At 42.4% G+C, this 20,161-nt stretch overlaps 1 protein-coding gene across 1 annotated transcript in view; it reads right to left on the reverse strand.

Moving 5' to 3' along the window:
- LOC124795260 (probable cytochrome P450 301a1, mitochondrial) overlaps positions 1-20,161 on the reverse strand; it is a 193,329-nt gene that overhangs the window by 15,383 nt on the left and 157,785 nt on the right. The window contains exons 9-10 of the mRNA XM_047259204.1: positions 12,104-12,276; positions 7,309-7,390 (exon numbers count right to left, since the gene is read on the reverse strand). Coding sequence (XP_047115160.1) covers positions 7,309-7,390; positions 12,104-12,276 — 255 coding nt within the window. The remainder of the gene's footprint in view (positions 1-7,308; positions 7,391-12,103; positions 12,277-20,161) is intronic.

The raw sequence follows: 20,161 nt of genomic DNA on the forward strand, positions 1-20,161 counted from the left end.
AGAAATTACGGGGCGAAAACAGATTTTTTGCATGCGTTCTATTTAGCGACGAAGCGTCATTTACCAACAGCGGAAACGTAAAACGGCATAGTATGCATTATTGAGCAACAGAAAATCCACGATGGCTGCGACAAGTGGAACATCAGCGACGTTGACGAGTTAATCTACGGTGCGGCATTATGGGAGGAAGGACAATTGGCCCCCATTTTATCGATGGCAATCTAAATGGTTCAAATGGCTCTGAGCACTATGGGACTCAACTGCTGTGGTCATAAGTCCCCTAGAACTTAGAACTACTTAAACCTAACTAACCTAAGGACATCACACACATCCAAGCCCGAGGCAGGATTCGAACCTGCGACCGTAGCGGTCATGCGGTTCCAGACTGTAGCGCCTTTAACCGCTCGGCCACTTCGGCCGGCCTTAAATGGTACAATGTATGCTAATTTCCTATGTAAAGTTCTACCGATGTTACAACAAGATGTTTCACTGCATTACAGAATGGCGATGTACTTCCAACGTGATGGATGTCCGGCACATAGCTGGCTGGCGTGCGGTTGAAGCGGTATTAATTAGCCTATTTCATGACAAGTGGATTGGTCGTCGAAGCACCATACCACCGCCCGCACGTTCACCGGATCTGACGTCTCCGGATATCTTTCTGTGGGGAAAGTTGAAGGATATTTGCTATCGTGATCCACCGACAACGCCTGACAACATGCGTCAGCGCATTGTCAATGCACGTGCGAACATTACGGAAGGCGAACTACTCGCCGTTGAGAGGAATGTCGTTACACGTATGGCCGAATGCATTGAGGTTGACGGACATCATTTTGAGCATTTATTGCATTAATGTGGCATTTACAGGTAATCACGCTGTAACAGCATGCGTTCTCAGAAATGATAAGTTCACAAAGGTACATGGATCACATTGGAACAACCGAAATAAAATGTTCAAACGTATCTACATCCTGCATTTTAATTTAAAAAACCTACCTGTTACCAACTGTTTGTCTAAAATTGTGAGCCATGTGTTTGTGACTATTACAGCGCCATCTATCACAAAGTGAAAAAAGTGGTCCAACTAAAACATTCATATTTCTTTACGTACTACACGAATATGTAATAAAAAATGGGGGATCCTATTTTTAAAAAACGCATTTGATATCCGTTTGACCTATGGCAGCGCCATCTAGTGGGCCAACCACAGCATCATCTGGTTTCCCCCCTTGAAGTTAGACAAGTTTCGTTTTTTGTAGTTTTTTCGTTTGACGCTTATTTCGTGAGATATTTGGCCCGGTCACAATCAATGGACCACCCTGTATATATAACTCATCTTGTTGTCTGTTCTTCCCACTTGTCAAGGAGCAATTTTCAGTCCCACAGTTGCTGCAATGTACAATGAACCAGAAATTAAAGGTTTCCACATCTAAATTATATTATACATCAAAATATATGTCGCTAAAATTATATATATATATATATATATATATATATATATATATATATATATATACTCTGTCAAGTAGTACCACCTTGCCTGCTTAGTATGTTAATTTAGCGACATGTATTTTGATAAGGGAAATGGATAGGTTAAAGTTAGATTTAGTGGGAATTAGTGATGGTCGGTGGCAGGAGGAACAAGACTTTTGGTCAGGTGAACGCAGAGTTATAAATAAAAAATCAAATAGAGGAAATCCTGGAGTAAGTTCAATAATGAATAAAAAAATTGAAGTGCGGGTAACCTACTACAAACAGCATGGTGAACGCATTATTGTGGCCAAGATAGACACAAAGCCCACGCCTACTACAGTAGTACACGTCTATATGCCAACTAGCTCTACAGATGATGAAGAAATTGATGATATGTATGATGAGATAAAAGACATTGTTCAGGTAATGAAGGGAGACGAAAATTTAATAGTCATTGATGACTGCAATTCGATAGTAGGAAAAGGAGAGAAGGAAACATAGTAGGTGAATATGGATTGGGGGGAAGAAATGAAAGAGGAAGCTGCCTGGTAGATTTTCCACAGAGCATAATTTAATCATAGCTAACACTTGGTTCAAGAATCATAAAAGGAGGTTGTATACATGGAAAAAACCTGGAGATACTAGAAGATATCAGATAGATTATTAATGGTAAGACATAGATTTAGGAACCAGGTTTTAAATTGTAAGACATTTCCAGGGACAGATATGGACTCTGACCACAATCTATTGGTTATGAACTGCAGATTAAAACTGAAGAAACTGCAAAAAGGTGGGAATTTAAGGAAATGGGACCTGGATAAACTGAAAGAACCAGAGGTTGTACAGAGTTTCAGGGAGAGCATAAGGGAACAATTGACAGGAATGGGGGAAATAAATACAGTAGAAGAAGAATGGGTAGCTTTGAGGGATGAAGTAGTGAAGGCAGCAGAGGATCAAGTAGGTAAAAAGACGAGGGCTAGTTGAAATCCTTGGGTAACAGAAGATATATTGAATTTAATTTATGAAAGAAGAAAATATAAAAATGCAATAAATGAAGCAGGCGAAAAGGAATAGAAACGTCTCAAAAATGAGATCGACAGGAAGTGCAAAATGGCTAAGCAGGGATGGCTAGAGGACAAATGTAAGGATGTAGAGGCTTATCTCACTAGGGGTCAGATAGATACTGCCTACAGGAAAATTAAAGAGACCTTTTGAGATAGGAGAACCACTTGTATGAACATCAAGAGCTCAGATGGAAACCCAGTTCTAAGCAAAGAAGGGAAAGCTGAAAGATGGAAGGAGTATATAGAGGGTCTATACAAGGGCGATGTACTTGAGGACAATATTATGGAAATGGAAAAGGATATAGATGAAGATGAAATGGAAGATACGATAGTGTGTGATGAGTTTGACAGAGCACTGAAAGACCTGAGTCGAAAAAAGGCCCCAGGTGTAGACAACATTCGATTAGAACTATTGACAGCCTTGGGAGAGCCAGTCCTGACAAAACTCTACCATCTTGGGAGCAAGATGTATGAGACAGGGGAAATACCTTCAGACTTCAAGAAGAATATAATAATTCCAATCCCAAAGAAAGCAGGTGTTGATAGATGTGTAAATTACCCAACTATCAATTTAATAAGTCACAGCTGCAAAATACTATTGCCAATTCTTTACAGACGAATAGAAAAACTGGTGGAAGCCAACCTCAAAGAATATCAGTTTGGATTCCGTAGAAATATTGGAACACGTGAGGCAATACTGACCCTACGACTTATCTTAGAAGAAAGATTAAGGAAAGGCAAATTACGTTTCTAGCATTTGTAGACTTAGAGAAAGCTTTTGACAATGTTTACTGGAATACTCTCTTTCAAATTCTGAAGGTGGTAGTGGTAAAATACAGGGAGCTAAAGGCTATTTACAATTTGTACAGAAACCAGATGGCAGTTGTAAGAGTCGAGGGACATGAAAGGGAAGCAGTGGTTGGGAAGGGAGTGAGACAGGTTTGTAACTTCTCCCCAATGTTATTCAGTCTGTGTATTGAGCAAGCAGTAAAGGAAACAAAAGAAAAATTCGGAGTAGGTATTAAAATCCATGGAGAAGAAATAAAACTTTTAGGTTCGCCGATGACATTGTAATTCTGTCAGGGACAGCAAAGGACTTGGAAGAGCAGTTGAACGGAATGGATAGCGTCTTGAAAGGAGGATATAAGATGAACATCAACAAAAGCAAAACGAGGATAATGGAATGTAGTCGAATTAAGTCGGGTGATGCTGAGGGATTTAGATTAGGAAATGAGACACTTAAAGTAGTAAAGGAGTTTTGCTATTTGGGGAACAAAATAACTGATGATGGTCGAAGTAGAGAGGATATAAAATGTAGACTGGCAATGGCAAGAAAAGCGTTTCTGAAGAAGAGAAATTTGTTAACATCGAGTATAGATTTAAGTGTCAGGAAGTCGTTTCTAAAAGTATTTGTATGGAGTGTAGCCCTGTATGGAAGTGAAACATGGACGAGAAATATTTTGGACAAGAAGAAAATACACTCCTGGAAATGGAAAAAAGAACACATTGACACTGGTGTGTCAGACCCACCATACTTGCTCCGGACACTGCGAGAGGGCTGTACAAGCAATGATCACACGCACGGCACAGCGGACACACCAGGAACCGCGGTGTTGGCCGTCGAATGGCGCTAGCTGCGCAGTATTTGTGCACCGCCGCCGTCAGTGTCAGCCAGTTTGCCGTGGCATACGGAGCTCCATCGCAGTCTTTAACACTGGTAGCATGCCGCGACAGCGTGGACGTGAACCGTATGTTCAGTTGACGGACTTTGAGCGAGGGCGTATAGTGGGCATGCGGGAGGCCGGGTGGACGTACCGCCGAATTGCTCAACACGTGGGGCGTGAGGTCTCCACAGTACATCGATGTTGTCGCCAGTGGTCGGCGGAAGGTGCACGTGCCCGTCGACCTGGGACCGGACCGCAGCAACGCACGGATGCACGCCAAGACCGTAGGATCCTACGCAGTGCCGTAGGGGACCGCACCGCCACTTCCCAGCAAATTAGGGACACTGTTGCTCCTGGGGTATCGGCGAGGACCATTCGCAACCGTCTCCATGAAGCTGGGCTACGGTCCCGCACACCGTTAGGCCGTCTTCCGCTCACGCCCCAACATCGTGCAGCCCGCCTCCAGTGGTGTCGCGACAGGCGTGAATGGAGGGACGAATGGAGACGTGTCGTCTTCAGCGATGAGAGTCGCTTCTGCCTTGGTGCCAATGATGGTCGTATGCGTGTTTGGCGCCGTGCAGGTGAGCGCCACAATCAGGACTGCATACGACCGAGGCACACAGGGCCAACACCCGGCCTCATGGTGTGGGGAGCGATCTCCTACACTGGCCGTACACCACTGGTGATCGTCGAGGGGACACTGAATAGTGCACGATACATCCAAACCGTCATCGAACCCATCGTTCTACCATTCCTAGACCGGCAAGGGAACTTGCTGTTCCAACAGGACAATGCACGTCCGCATGTATCCCGTGCCACCCAACGTGCTCTAGAAGGTGTAAGTCAACTACCCTGGCCAGCAAGATCTCCGGATCTGTCCCCCATTGAGCATGTTTGGGACTGGATGAAGCGTCGTCTCACGCGGTCTGCACGTCCAGCACGAACGCTGGTCCAACTGAGGCGCCAGGTGGAAATGGCATGGCAAGCCGTTCCACAGGACTACATCCAGCATCTCTACGATCGTCTCCATGGGAGAATAGCAGCCTGCATTGCTGCGAAAGGTGGATATACACTGTACTAGTGCCGACATTGTGCATGCTCTGTTGCCTGTGTCTATGTGCCTGTGGTTCTGTCAGTGTGATCATGTGATGTATCTAACCCCAGGAATGTGTCAATAAAGTTTCCCCTTCCTGGGACAATGAATTCACGGTGTTCTTATTTCAATTTCCAGGAGTGTAGAAGCTTTCGAAATGTGGTGCAACAGAAGGATGCTGGAGATTAGATGGGTAGATCACATAACTAATGAGGAGGTACTGAACAGCGTTGGGGAGAAGAGGAGTTTGTGGTGCAAATTGACAAGAAGTTGGGATCGGTTGGTAGGACATGTTCTGAGGCATCAAGGGATCACCAATTTAGTATTGGAGGGCAGCGTGGAGGGTAAAAATCGTGGAGGGAGACCAAGAGATGAATACACTAAGCAGATTCAGAAGGATGTAGGTTGCAGTAGGTACTGGGAGATGAAGAGCCTTCCACGGGATAGCGTAGCATGGAGAGCTGCATCAAACCAGTCTCAGGACTGAAGGCCGCAACCTCAACAATATAATTTAGATGTGGAAATATTTAATTTTGGGTCCGTTGTACTTTGCACTAAGTTTGGTACAGAGACTGAACTTTGCTCCTTGCCAAGTGGAAACAACAGATAACATGATGAGATACATACTGAAGGCTGTTTAGTCTGAATAGCTGGCAAATGCTGGACTGTGAGTGCCTGTTTTGTTTTAATGACTGGTAAAATACTGGGCTATGATTGAGAGATCTAAGTGTGTGTGTGTGTGTGTGTGTGTGTGTGTGTGTGTGTGTGTGTGTGTGTGTCAGACAAGTCAAGACTTGACAAAGCTGTGCTTCTGTTGACAAAGCATGTTACTGCTCTCCTGACCTGTTACAGTCACGTTTCGACATCTACTAGCAGACATTATTGTGGTACATAGTGGTTGGCTGGTTCTTTAGTGTAATGCAGTTAGTTTGGATACTTTTGTACATGATTAAAATGGCAGCTCTGTGGCTGCAAACTGACGGGCTGTTTCATTTATTTTGTTTAGGTCGTGAAGATACTATTGCGCATGCCTATTGTGATGGCTCTGGGGCTACATATCGAATGAGTGTTTCATTTTAATGATCAGTAAAATACTTTGTGTGATTGTTTTGTTTTAATGGGTAGTAGAATATTGGTTCTGGGTAGATAGGACTGGGAAAGGGGAGGGCAGGGGGAAAGGCAGGGGGAGGTGTGTGGCTCAGGAAGGGGCGTATATTAGGAAGAAAGTGTGACGTAAGAAAGGCACATTGCTCCTCTTAGTCGCTAGTCACATGGCTTTGATCTCAAATTCCCATTGCATTCCTCGTCCTTTGGTATTGTGTTAGTCCATGATATTCACTTATAACTAATTGGATTGTCTAGCAACCATTTGTAATTCACCTAATCTGAAACCACACAAAGAGTAGCATTACAGATATTGGGTACAGAGGCACATGTTTCAGTCCTTGTGTTTGGTCATGGCACAATTTAATAACACTTATTCAGTTTCAAAAGAAACACACACACATACACACAGTCAGTTCATCTGGCGAAATGTGCCAGGATCACATCACATTTGCACCACGTGGTAGGAGCTATATTAGATGGTTAGGCACATATCAACAGGAATGTGATTCTAGGAAATACCCTACCCTTCATAAATAAGTCTGCTGGTACCAGTTCCAGATGTCGCCAGTTTGAATCCTAGTAGTGACATATCTTCTGTGTCTACAGTCTAACAAGACAATAATATCCCCACTCATTCAACATTTGATGTTCTGTATTTTCGAGATGAGCACCAAGAATAAACTACACCTATTCCCCACTCTCCAGTAAAGTTTACTTGGAATAATCAGAACCTAGATTCATCGATCATTGGAGGGTAAATACTTTTTTTAGATGTCAAGGTGGCTGGACTTCACATTATGCAGGTACTAAACCCCAAAGTTCTCAAGCATATGGTAACTTTTATTGCAGTTTTCAAGAGATAGTTCTAGTATGAGAGCAACAGTTGGTCGTAGAGCTGTCTACTCACCCCTCGAGGTATACGGTAGTTGCTGAGCACCAGGTTGTCCACTGTGACCTGTCGGCTGCCCCCTATTGCCACAGGATGCAGTCTGCCAACATAACATGTACACCTCACTGTAGAAATGCCAATAAATGCGATTCCTTGAAACATGCTGTTAGCAGTGGCGACGATCAGCAACAATTAAAACATAATATTATGGAATTCAATTTTAGGAGATATTAAAAAACTAATGGTAAAAGTTTAACACTTAGCAAAGAAGACTGTGTACATGAAAGAATCTGGAGACATCAGAAAATTTCATGTAAATTATACAATGGCAAGACAAAGATTTCAAAACCAGGTTTTAAACTTCAAAATTTTTCCAGGGACGGAATTGAACTCTAACAATAATTTATTGGTTATGAGTTGCAGAAAAACTGAAAAGATTGGAGAAAGGAAGGATATTAAGGAGACCGGACATGGATAAAATCAAACAGTCAGGAGTGATAGAGAGATTCATAGGGAGCATTAAACAGAATGGGCCCTACGATCTATATTTAAATATAGCCCGAATATAGGCAAACATACGTTCATAGTATCTGGAGATTCAGAGAAATATGATGACAAAATTAGCTAGAACAGACTAACTGGAATTCTAAAGGTAACAGGGATAATATGTAGACAGCGGGAAGTTATAAGCAACTGTTACAGAAATTAGACAGAGGTTATAGGAGTCGAAGGACATGAGAGGGAAGCAGTGGTTGACAAGGGTTTGAGGCAGAGTTGTAGTTTATCTCCGGCTTTTTTTCATTCTGTACCATGAGAAAGCGCTAAAGGCATCAAGGAGCAACTTGGATAAGGGATTAAAGTCTAGGGAGAAGAAATGGAAGCTTGGAGGTTAACCAGCGTCATTGTAATCATGTTATTGAGGATAAAGGACTTTGATAATCATTCGAATGAAATGGATAGAGCCCTGGAAACAGGTTATAACATGAACATCAACGGAAATAAAAGGAGGGTGATGGAATGTGGTCGAATTAAATCAGTGATACTGAGGGAATTAAGCTAGAACTTGAGACACTAAAAGTATTGAATGAATTATACTATTTGGATATCAAAACAACTGTTAATGGCAGAATTAAAAAGGATATTATTTGAAGACTGCTAATAAAAAGAAAAACATTTCTGAAAGAAGGGAAATTTGCTAACATCGAATATAAAATTAAATGTTAGGAAGTTTATTTCTGAAGGAGTTTTTCTGGAATGTAGCCTGGTATGGAAGTGAAACGTGGACGATAAGTTGTTCAGACAAGAAGAAAATAGAGGCTTTGCAAATGTCGTGCTACAGAAGAATGTTGAAGATTAGGCGGGTAGGTCGAATAAGTAATGAGGAGGTACTAGGGTTGCATACTATAAAAATTACGGTTCCGCAGTTTTGGTACAGTAAATGAATGACATAGTAAATGGTAGGATTAGCGGCAGTATTGGTAATCTTGGAAGGGAAACAAACGTAAATGAATGTGTAAAAGAGAAACAGGAAGTCGACGACTTCTCTTTATTTGTTTGATAATTAGAACCGCGTATCGTTCTGTCTAAAACCATCGTGTGTTTTTGTATCCTTACAGAATATAAATTGCATTTCATAAGTAAAAAGAAATAAGTTGGTAATGTAACTCCTAAGCTTTTATACAACAAAAACTTACTTCTGATTCAAGTACAGTTTTCGTGAATAACCATAAAATAATCTACATAATTATTGTTGTTATGTTGTACTCAGTAGAATGTTCTTCTTTTTGATCAACGGCAAAGGTTTCCTGTTGTTGGTGATAAACGCGAAAGTTGTTCATGAGTAACAGAAACATGTTTTATATGAGCTTGACGCAATGTGGAAGTCGTGATTGGTACACATATTTTTTGGGTCACATGAACCTTCTCTCCACGAGTATGGCGCTTCCACAGTTACGTCTTGACAACCCGCCTGTTATTACACATCCAGTGCGAGCGCCTGCGATGGTAAATGAGGGAACGGTGCTGATTAATTTTTAATGCTCCCATAGACGATCATGTAAGGGCGGTTTTTGACCAATTTATCGGTATCGCGGGTCCTCTTACCTCTCTAGATACTCGTGTCACGGGAGCGTACCACGGGATAGTTCTATGCTGCTTTTACGATATTTCATAATTGATGTCCGCTACGTAGGGAAAAATTGCTGAATATGAACGCTGGGTCATCCCATGCTCTTTTTTGATCAGAACATGACGATTTTTTTGCACCTGATGATGTAGCTACAAGTATAATGTTGCGAAATCGGTCGTGCTTCTAAATAAAGTACTTATAGCTGAACCGGTTTTATGTTCAAAACGCATGTAGGATCTTTGCTGCCCAAGTCTATAGGGAAACTACCGTACCCTTCGCTTAGCTACGACAGTCTACGGTAGTTTTACAACTTTAGAGGATATTAAATGTCACTGGAGTAAAAAAAAGAAAAAGGCACAACCTGACCAAAACAAGGGATGCGTTCATAGGACATACAAGGAGGAATCAAGAAACGTCAGTTTAGTAATGTAGGGAAGTGTGGGAAGTAAGAATTGGAGAGGGAGGCTGATGGATTAATACAATAAATAGGGTGAAAGATATGTAGGTTCCAGTAATTATACAGAGTTGAAGAGGCTTGCACAGAATGCACTGGTGTGGCGATGTGTATCAAAACAGTCTTACGAATGAAGACCACAACAACAGCAGCGATGGAACAGAACTATGCACTTTTTTCTACTATTGTATCGAGGGTGTAAGTAAGACTTTCAGTTTTTTTATTTATCGTGGTTTTATCAGACCTCTTGCAGCGTGATTACGACTGCACAATTGTAGGATTTTTTATTGCGAAAACCATTAAAACTAAATAACAGACGGTATTTATTCCCTGCCACCTGGTTCTAGATTAATAAGTCATTCATTAGTCTAGGCATTCGAGGAATATTCAAAAATGCTTCAAATGGCTCTGAGCACTATGGGACTCAACTGCTGTGGTCATAAGTCCCCTAGAACTTAGAACTACTTAAACCTAACTAACCTAAGGACATCACACACATCCATGCCCGAGGCAGGATTCGAACCTGCGACCGTAGTGGTCATGCGGTTACAGACTGTAGCGCCTTTAACCGCTCGGCCACTCCGGCCGGCAAGGAGGAATATTCGAATGCTGATTTAATATCCTAATGTTGATGGAGCTTGTGCATTAACGATGTGGTTGCCTTTAGTAGTGTGACGTCCCTTCCCTCCTTCTTCACTCGCCGGGGGGGAGGCACGACTCTTAACGGTGTTCGTCCCCGTTGGTATGACGTGGGACAGCACCTGTAACTCTCGTAAGAACACAACTCCTCGCGTGGTTTAGAAATATTCTGTTACCTGTCCGCAACAGTCTTCTCATCTTCTGCGAACTGGTAAACTGCAATCGTTTGTTTTTATTTTTGTGCCCGGTTAGTTCCGTGATGAAATAAAATCTTGATTCTTGATTTCATCATGACGGTCGCTTTTCACATCATACATAGCGAGGATGAAATTTTGCTGACTGCTGTTCCGTTGCTATACCGTTGCTACGTCAAGTTATTAATAACGATTCGACGTAACTCCAGAGATAACTTATATTGGAATAAATGTTTTTTTAGTACCCCGTAATACTGGTTTAAACTAATCACTTTTCACTGTCCATTATTCATGTACTCACTTAGTCACTTCAAATATTTAAAGAGTCAATCAACTTATATTAATACACATTGTATTTTCCGTTTAATGAGTTAGGTGACACGTAAGATTTAGCTTTTGACTCAGATTTTATTGTTCTTTCTGTAATTAATTGTTTGTCCCTACAACACACGCACACAGATGTATCATTCAAGATTAACTTCTGTTCAGTTCGCTTTTGTTCTACAATATATAGAACTAAAGCAAGCTGGTGCTTTTCATTTATTATTATAATGTTGTTCTACCAAGAACCGACGGAAGATTCTGTTAATCTGTTCGGTTCAGTAATCGTGACTCTGACGACAACTTTTGATTAATCGTCGTCCTTGTCTTTCTTCGTGTCGTCGTTTTATTGTGTCCTACTCAAGACTACGAATTGAAGTCTAACACTCGTCTTACTATACCGTCGCGTTGAGAACGGTAAAGACTAACTTTCATCAGTCGAATAACTGAGCAATACTTCAATCCCTACCTCACGAATTATCAAACTTCCAAAACTGAAACAATCTAATAGCGTTTGCGTCCAGACAACTATGGCAAAAGTACTCTAGACCGACTCAAGAGCAGCTAACTAACTGAACATTTCCATATCCGAGTTGCACTGTAGTCGCATTGAATTTCCTTTTCGATGCGGCTACACCGCTCTTCCATGGTAAATGTTATCTTTGACTGAATTACTTTCTTGGATTTAACCTTCGTTCATATGATTTTGAATTTATTCTATAGATGTTTGATAAAGAATCTGTGACAATCCTTTACTTTTATCTCTCCTTTTTGTATGCTATTCTCAGTATTTGAATGATATAGGTGTTAATCAAAATATTACCAGTGTAGATTTTATCATCAATAGTTGCCGTTCCTGTCAAGATGACTCACTTCCCTACTTTAAGTTTCCACAAAGTTTGTTAATTAGGGTTTTCTGTCCTTCGGGCGTTACAGTAGCAAGACTCATCACAACCTGCAGAAAGCATATCAGCAGAAATGTTGCGAACACTGTTACACCCGCTACAGACTGGACGCCACACACACACACACACACACACACACACACACACACACATTGCAAACCTGCGTGCTCACCTCATGGCCTCCTTGACGCAGGCTTTGAGGTACTTGCAGGCCTCCAACTTGTCGGCAGTGAGTGGCTGAGAGGGTGAGTCCGGGAGCTGCGCCCTCGCCTCCTGGTAGAGTTTCTCCTGGACCCTCTGGTTTTTGCTCAGGAAGTACATCGCCGTGGCAGCGGAGTTGGCCGTCTGGAAATGTCGAGCCTTATGGTTAGCCAACGTAAAGTCAAAGATACAAATAGATACATGAAAACAGTAGTGGATCTCAATACTTTGGGGCACACTACGTAGATACGGCAAACTCATAAGTGAAGGTAGATATTTTTAGCACCTATCAGTTCCGGGGTGTGAATATCGATAACACTTGCAGTGGTAAAACAATATAGTAGTACAGAAATCAGTAAGTTAACATAATTTACATTCATTCACTGGTCTCCCGGAGATAATATTCTGGAGTAATTCCTCTCTTATGCAAAAAAAGTATTCATTGTCAAAAAAAGGAATTAACATTTTTTGTAATGTCCACACACATATATCTTGTAGGCATCTCTTTAAACAACTGGCAATATTAACCACGATCTACAGTAGATTTACCCACTCATGAAATTTATTGTCAAGAATACAATGCAGTTTTGTAAGAGATAATCATCAGCAGAGTAATAGAAGAGAAAGTGATCTGCGCTTGCCTCTAATGAATCTAACTTTCCCCTAGGTAGGAGTACAGAGAAATCTTAAATAGAAATAATCTGCCAGTTGTACATACAGTGTGTACCAGAAGGCTAATCTCTCGCAATGTTCCTTGCTATTCAGTCACCGTGACTAATGTGACTAATTGTAACAATAACCAGTGAAGAAGGCGGAGATGGCTGCAGAGTAGACAGGCCTTGTCTCCTCTGTTGCCTTGGTGAATGACGGTTTCGGTCACGAGTTTCGGTCTGCATTTTATTTTATTTTTTCCTGTATACCAAAAAACTGTGAGATTTTGGAGGGTCCCAGGAGAAAAATAAACTGCGAATAGATACTCTTGTCTGAAACCGTTCCCCACCATGGCAACACAGCATCACATCCATAGGAGACAAGAGTTTTCTACGCAGCAGCTAGCTCCATCTTCTCCACTGGCGAGTTTGGCAATCAGTCGCGATCACTGAATAACAAACAACACTGCGAGACGTTCCTCTTGTGCTTTGTCAGCACACACAGCCACGTTTGCTGCCGAAGGGGTGGCTTGGTGGCAATCGCTGGCGACTATAGCTTAAACGCTCTGTAGCGTCATTGGATGACGTTTCCAGACATGGGTTCCTATCATCTATTCGTTCCTCAAGACATCCTCTACAGCCCCTCGAAGTTTGTTGGTATTATTTTGTAGCGCCCCATATATATACACTCTAGATGCCACAGCAACGTTTTGTTCAACTGATACACTCCATGTCATAACGCTTATCATGAATATGATCTACAGAAAATTGAAGGAAACTAATGGCCATGTTTGGTTCGGTGATTGATTCGGGAGAGGGGACTAAACAGCGAGATCATCGGTCCAATTGGGTTAAGGGAGGATGGGGAAGGAATTCGGCCGTGGCCTTTCAAAAGAACAATCCCGATATTTACCTGAAGCGATATAGGGAAATCATAGAAAACGTAAATCAGGATGGCCGGACGCGGGTTTGAACTCGTCGTCCTCCCGCATGCGAGTCCAGTATGCTAACCACTGCACCACGTCGCTCGGTCAATGGCCATGTTAGATCTCTTCAGCCTACGGATAAAACAATCAGGAAACGATAACAGGCGCTGATAAGAGGAAAATACAATAACCTGAAGTTTGATGGTTTGGTGAAGTGCGGAGTCTTGATTGTTCCTAGGAGCTCTGTGAGCTCTTGGTAATATGTTCTAGACAGGAGATGTGGATGCGGCTAGGACTGGAGAGGATGTAATGTGAAAGAGGATATGTGATGAATACTGTGAAAGGTCAAGGTAGGGAGGAAGAGTATGTGAGTAGGAGGAGGCTGTAATGTTGGAGCAGTGCAGGGAAATGTTGTGCTGGAACCTTGAGTTGTGGTGTAATAAGTAGAAATGTTATATTTGACAGGGAGCTTAGGAATTAATTCATAGTCTGTCAAGGGAAGGTGGCTGAATCCACCTTGGGAAAGAACATGGAGTGCGTGGAGAAGTCAGCAATAGAGGCGTGACAGCAGCAGAGGGTTCTCATGGAGAGCGTACAGTGGAGAGTCAAAATTAATTTGTAGAGGGTGGGGAAGATGGCATCTGATCAGATGTGTGAACCTTAGCTGCTGGTACAGTATGTGGGTGGTGGATTGTGAGTGGGTACGGAAAGCGAAGCAGAGTCAATGATGTTCAAATAGTTGGAAGGTATAGGTTAGACTTGGGGGGGGGGGGGGGGGGGATCCATATATCACTTGGACAGAAGAGCTCCTCGAGACGGCTGAGACTGTTGTCATGATTGTGGAATTAAGTTCTCATGTCCATTTACTTAGGAGTTTTAGTCTACTTTGATCTTTCCTTTAGATGGTTAGCTGGTAGAGGTCCCAGATAAACTTTTGATGGAGTGTTAGTCCACGTTAATTCAGCGTTTTAGTTTGGTGAATTGGTTTTTTAACTAACACGAGAGCTATAGGGGAAGTACCATCCAATAAGTTATAAATAAAATAGTTGAATAATTACAGCAAATTTACTACTAAGATCTGAAGTTAAAGCCTTGTATTACTTCTCTACAAAAGCAACATTCATTTTCTCAAATTTGCTAGATCTATAAGTTGACAAATCTCCTGTGTTTAAAATTGCAGAGTTTTCTGGGCAGAGTTATTAATGTATCACATTGGAATTCAAAGTTGATTGTTTTCCATATTTCATAAAATCCAAACAACATTCCTTTGGTGTCTCAGGCACTGTAGTCATAATACTAAAATGTAGACTTTCACGGCCGGAAATATCATGTCCATTATAATTATCCGGGCTGTTATGCTGTGGTCGGTTGATGAATTTTGTCTCAATTCCCAACGTTTCGTCTCCGACTGCGGGAGACATCTTCAAGGGGGTCCGTAGGTCGATGGAAGGTCCAACACACCCACTGGCTCGCTACTGACTGCCGCTAAATTCCGTATCCGCGCGCTCCCGCGCCGCGGCGTGACGTCACGTGTTTTGAAAACGTCAGTGCAATTGGCCGCTGTCCGTCGCCGTAGATCGCCGTTGGCATCACCCAGTAGTGGACGGGTGGTACACATTTTCTTTAACACCGGCATCCATATACCGTTTAATTTCACGCCCTCCTCCTTTCGGTTGAAACTGTTTGGGTGTTTGGCGATTTCGATTGCCTCCCTGTAGAGCCTTTCGTAGCATCCGCTTGTGGCCGCTAGTACTTGCGTCTCCTCGAAACGAATATTGTGGTTCCGTGGCTGGAAAGCATGCTGCGCAACAGCTGATCGTTCCGTTTCTCCTCTTCTACAATTTCCCTTGTGCTCTTCCAAACGTTTAGAAACAGTTATTTTAGTGGTACCTACATAAACATCACCACAGCTGCATGGGATCCTATACACTCCAGCTTTTTCCAGTGGTTTGCGAGCGTCCTTGGCAGGCTTAAGGTATTCCTGTATCTTCCTGGTGGGCTTGTAAATTACGGTAATATTCCGCTTCGTCAAGATCCTCCCTATTCTTTCCGTTACATTTTTAACAAACGGCAGGAAAACCTTAGATTTTGCAGTAGCCTGTACGTCAGTATGATTTCTGCGTGGCTGCCTCAACGCACGTTTTATTTCGGCGGACGAATATCCGTTCTTCGTTAGTGCATTGTGGAGATGTTCCATCTCAGCGTCGAGCAACTCAGGTTCACAAATATTTCTAGCTCTGTCCGCTAACGTCTTGATAACACCCCGCTTCTGTTGTGGGTGGTGGTTCGAATCCCGGTGCAAATAACGGTCCGTGTGCGTGGGTTTGCGGTACACTGAGTGGCCCAAACTACCATTTTCGTTTCTAAAAACAAGCACATCGAGGAAATGTAATTTGCCGTCTACGTCCTCCTCCATTGTAAACTGAATTCTCGAATTTATACTGTTCAGATGTTCGTGGAATAGGCTTAGTTCCTCCCTACCATGTCTCCACAGCACAAACGTGTCATCTACGTATCGGGACCATACATTAGATTTTTTGCTGGCAGTACCTAAGGCCTGTTCTTCGAATTTCTCCATAAAGAAGTTTGCAATTACGGGACTTAGGGGGCTTCCCATAGCCACGCCATCCGTTTGCTCATAAAAATGTTCATTCCACTTGAAGTATGTGGTCGTCAAACAACACTTAAACAGTTCTGAAATATCGGCAGGAAAAATTCGATCCAGCTGTTCCAATACATCATTAAGTGGAACCATGGTAAAAACGCGATACCACATCGAAGCTGACCAATATGTCCTCCGGCTGGATCACTATGCCATTCAATCTGCTGATGAAATGTGTCGAATTCTTTATATAAGAGTCCGAACGGCCCACATGTGGTTTCAACAGCGTAGTCAAAAACTTGGCTAACGAGTAGGTGGGCGAACCAATGGCACTTAGTATCGGTCTTAACGACACATTTTCTTTAAGAATTTTGGGCAATCCATAAAGCCTCGGTGGTAGCGCAACTGAATTGCAGAGACCTTTCTGTACACTCTCTTCAATGGAGGACTTCTTTATTAACCGCGACACAGTTCTGAGAACGTTGTTACTGGGGTCCTTATTCAGCTTCCTATATGCTTGCGGATCCAGTAGATCAGTAATTTTACTCTGATAGTCGGCCACATTCATAACCACCATTGCGCTTCCTTTGTCAGCTGGGAGAACCAAAATACTATCGTCTTCATTCAGGAGTTTTAAAGCTCTTCTCTCACCCACAGTTATATTACTTTTCGGCGGTTTTGCATTGGCTAATATTCTCACGGCATATCAGCCCGGATAATTATAATGGACTGTAGTCATAAGTTTTACAGCTGACAGCATAAAGAATTTGATTGATGTTTTTCCAGTGCCGATGATGATTTAAGTCTTCCCAGGTTTTCAGCTAGGTCTCTCGTTCGGTTTCATGAGGCACTGCTGATGCACTGGCCTGTCGCCAAGTGTGCTCATGCCTTTATGCCTGCTGTCCAGCTGCCTCACCTTTCCCCTGTGGTCCAGCTGGCGATGCTCTTATACTGCAGATGTATGTAATGGTTACAGTTTGATGCATCGCAGTGACAAAAGGTTTGACTGGGCGTCTCTTGTTTGAGGATCAGAGAGGGAATAAAAAGTGAGCAATGTCTGAAAGATATTTATATAAGCTTTAGACTTTTGTAGTAAATGAACTTGATTTTACAAATAGCTCATAAGCGTCAATAGCAGCCGTTGTTTGGTAACCACACCATTTCACGGTTGGGCGACAGTGAATTTGGGAGATACTAATTTACATCTATTGGTCACCTATAATCCGATCAAAATCACTTGCTAGTTGACGTCCGTTACTGGCCGCTACAATGTTGCCACATGCACTAACGCTCAGTTAAAGGCGACACGTAAACGCGACGATTCACTTCACTTGTCCTCAGGTGCTGTTACATGTAATGCGGGGTAGTGTTGGAAGTGGCTGCCGTCAATACGATCGGAACGTCAGATTCCCTTTCTACGTGTGGCATTATTGGCCAGTGACTGAACTGCAACAGGCCACGCGTTTCTTAGCCTTGAGTCTACACTCACGTCCTAACCTAATCACAAGCTCGTGATGTGCGATGTAACCGAAAAAACGGCGGTCAACAACCTGAGGCAGAACTATCAATCACGCTCATTTCGTTCACGGTGGTTATATGTGACCTCAGCGAGCAAACTCAAGACAGAAAAATCTCAGTTTCTGCGCTAAAAGCGAACTGTCAATTCTCACTTTCATTGGTTACTTGGAAGTATCCTCACAGTGGCTACACGGGTTGATGCTAAACCAGCCGATGAGCAGACTTGGTTCGCACTCAGTTGCACGCTATAGGAGACACAGGCACACTTGAAACAGAAAAGGATGATAGCAAGAAAAAACTAAGAGTAAATAAAAGAAGTCAATAACATTACGAAAATGGTACGACAAGGAATAAATATTAAACAGAAATCACATTTGAACGAACTAACTGAATAAAATTAATAATTATTTTCATAAAGATTTAAAAATAAAAAAGTTTTATTTTCTGTCTAGATTCGAGCCCACGACCGTCTGCATGACACTAGTTTTGCTTTCCCACTACCTTACAGCAGCAGACATGAGTACAGCGTTATATTTTTTCTCTATTGCTCGAGCAGCAACGACGATCGGCTGTCTTTGAAACGTTCGGCCTCATGTAAAGTCGTATGAAACTTATTTAAAGTAGACCGATTTCTGTGATGTTAGTAATAGTTCAGCATGTGACAGAACCGCGCCTTGAGCTAAACGATCCAGTAGTGTTCGGCTAGTGCAGTGTATGCAAATCGTGAGTGTGTGTGTTTGTGTGTGTGTGTGTTGTTTTTGGTGTGGCTATCGTGTCTGATGAAATGCGAAATAAAAGGGCCCAGCCCAGGGTTCGAGAACGAAACACATCAAGAAAGAGTTCCAGACAAGAAATTAGAAGTTAGCTGACATTTTAATGTGGCAGTTCGGCAACAGGGAACAGTTCGGAAGTGATGTTTAGCGCTCTCATTGGAGGAAGCCAGCTTCAGTGCGTGAACTGTCAATCAGCAAATAATTCTAATCATACTTCAGCTTGTCGGTAAGCGATTTTTTCCTTGAGGCCACTTCAAGAGCAAAGTGTGCATAAATCGCCTACTAAAACAGGGATCAACAAATCGTTGTAACTCAGAAGGATGTTGTATATAATAGATTTCAGCTATCAGTCGTCTTTTTTTAATTCTATTGGCAGATATAGATTTCAGCTACAAACTAGCCATTCTCAATGCACTATCATTTGTGGTCAATGCATGTAATGCCTGTTGGTCGGGCTTCATCCACAGTTCATTAAGTAGTATTTAATGAACTGTGGATGAAGCCCGACCAACAGGCATTACATGTCTTGATCAAAAATGATAGTGCATTGAGGATGGCTAGTTTCTAGCTGAAATCTATATCTGCCAATAAAATTTAAAAAGGACGACTGATAGCTGAGATCTATTATTTACAAGTCAATACAACAGTCGCTGCGTGCAACAGCCTTCTGAATGGAAGGTGACCTGAGTCAGAAGGATGTGTTTCAAAGCATCATGTAAAAATCTTAGCTTTGGCCTTCGGGAATGCACTACGTTCGGAAAGCCATCAACATTCAGATGATTTTAAGAAAGCAATATTTGTTCTTGCGACATTTAAAGGAATGTAATTTCCTTCTAGCTTTCAACAACAAAACTTTGTATTTTCTTTTTTGTGAGAGTTACCTTTTCCGTTTGCCTGAGACAACCAGATCTTACGACACTACAATAAAACGATTTTACTTTCCATATAGTCTGCATCTACATCTACGTTTATACTCCGCTAGCCACCAAGAGGTGTGTGGCGGAGGGCACAATTCGCCCCAAAGTCATATTCCCCTTCCCTCTGTTCCACTCGCGGATCGCGCGAGGGAAAAACGACCGTCTGAACGCCTCAGTACGAGCTCTTATATCCCTTATCTTTGAATGGTGATCATTGCGCGATTTGAAAGTTGGTGGTAATAATATATGCTCTACATCCTCGGTGAAGATCGGATTTCGGAATTTAGTGAGCAGCCCCTTCTGTTTAGCGCGCCGTCTATCTGCAAGTGTGTCCCACTTCCAACTTCCTATGAGATTTGTAACGCTCTCGCGATGGCTAAATGTACCAGTCACGAATCTTGCCGCTCTTCTTTGGACCTTCTCAATCTCTTGAGTCAGACCCAAATGGTAAGGGTCCCACAGAGACGAACAACACTCCAAGACTGGACGGACTAACGCATTGTAAGCTATTTCCTTTATTGAAGGACTGCATCGCTTCAGGATTCTACCAATAAACCGCAATCTAGAGTTCGCCTTACCCATTACTTGTATAATCTGATCATTCCATTTGAGATCATTTCGAGTAGTCACACCCAGATAACTG

This window comes from Schistocerca piceifrons, chromosome 4 (genome assembly GCF_021461385.2).
Source record: "Schistocerca piceifrons isolate TAMUIC-IGC-003096 chromosome 4, iqSchPice1.1, whole genome shotgun sequence".
In the NCBI taxonomy this organism is placed as follows: domain Eukaryota; kingdom Metazoa; phylum Arthropoda; class Insecta; order Orthoptera; family Acrididae; genus Schistocerca; species Schistocerca piceifrons.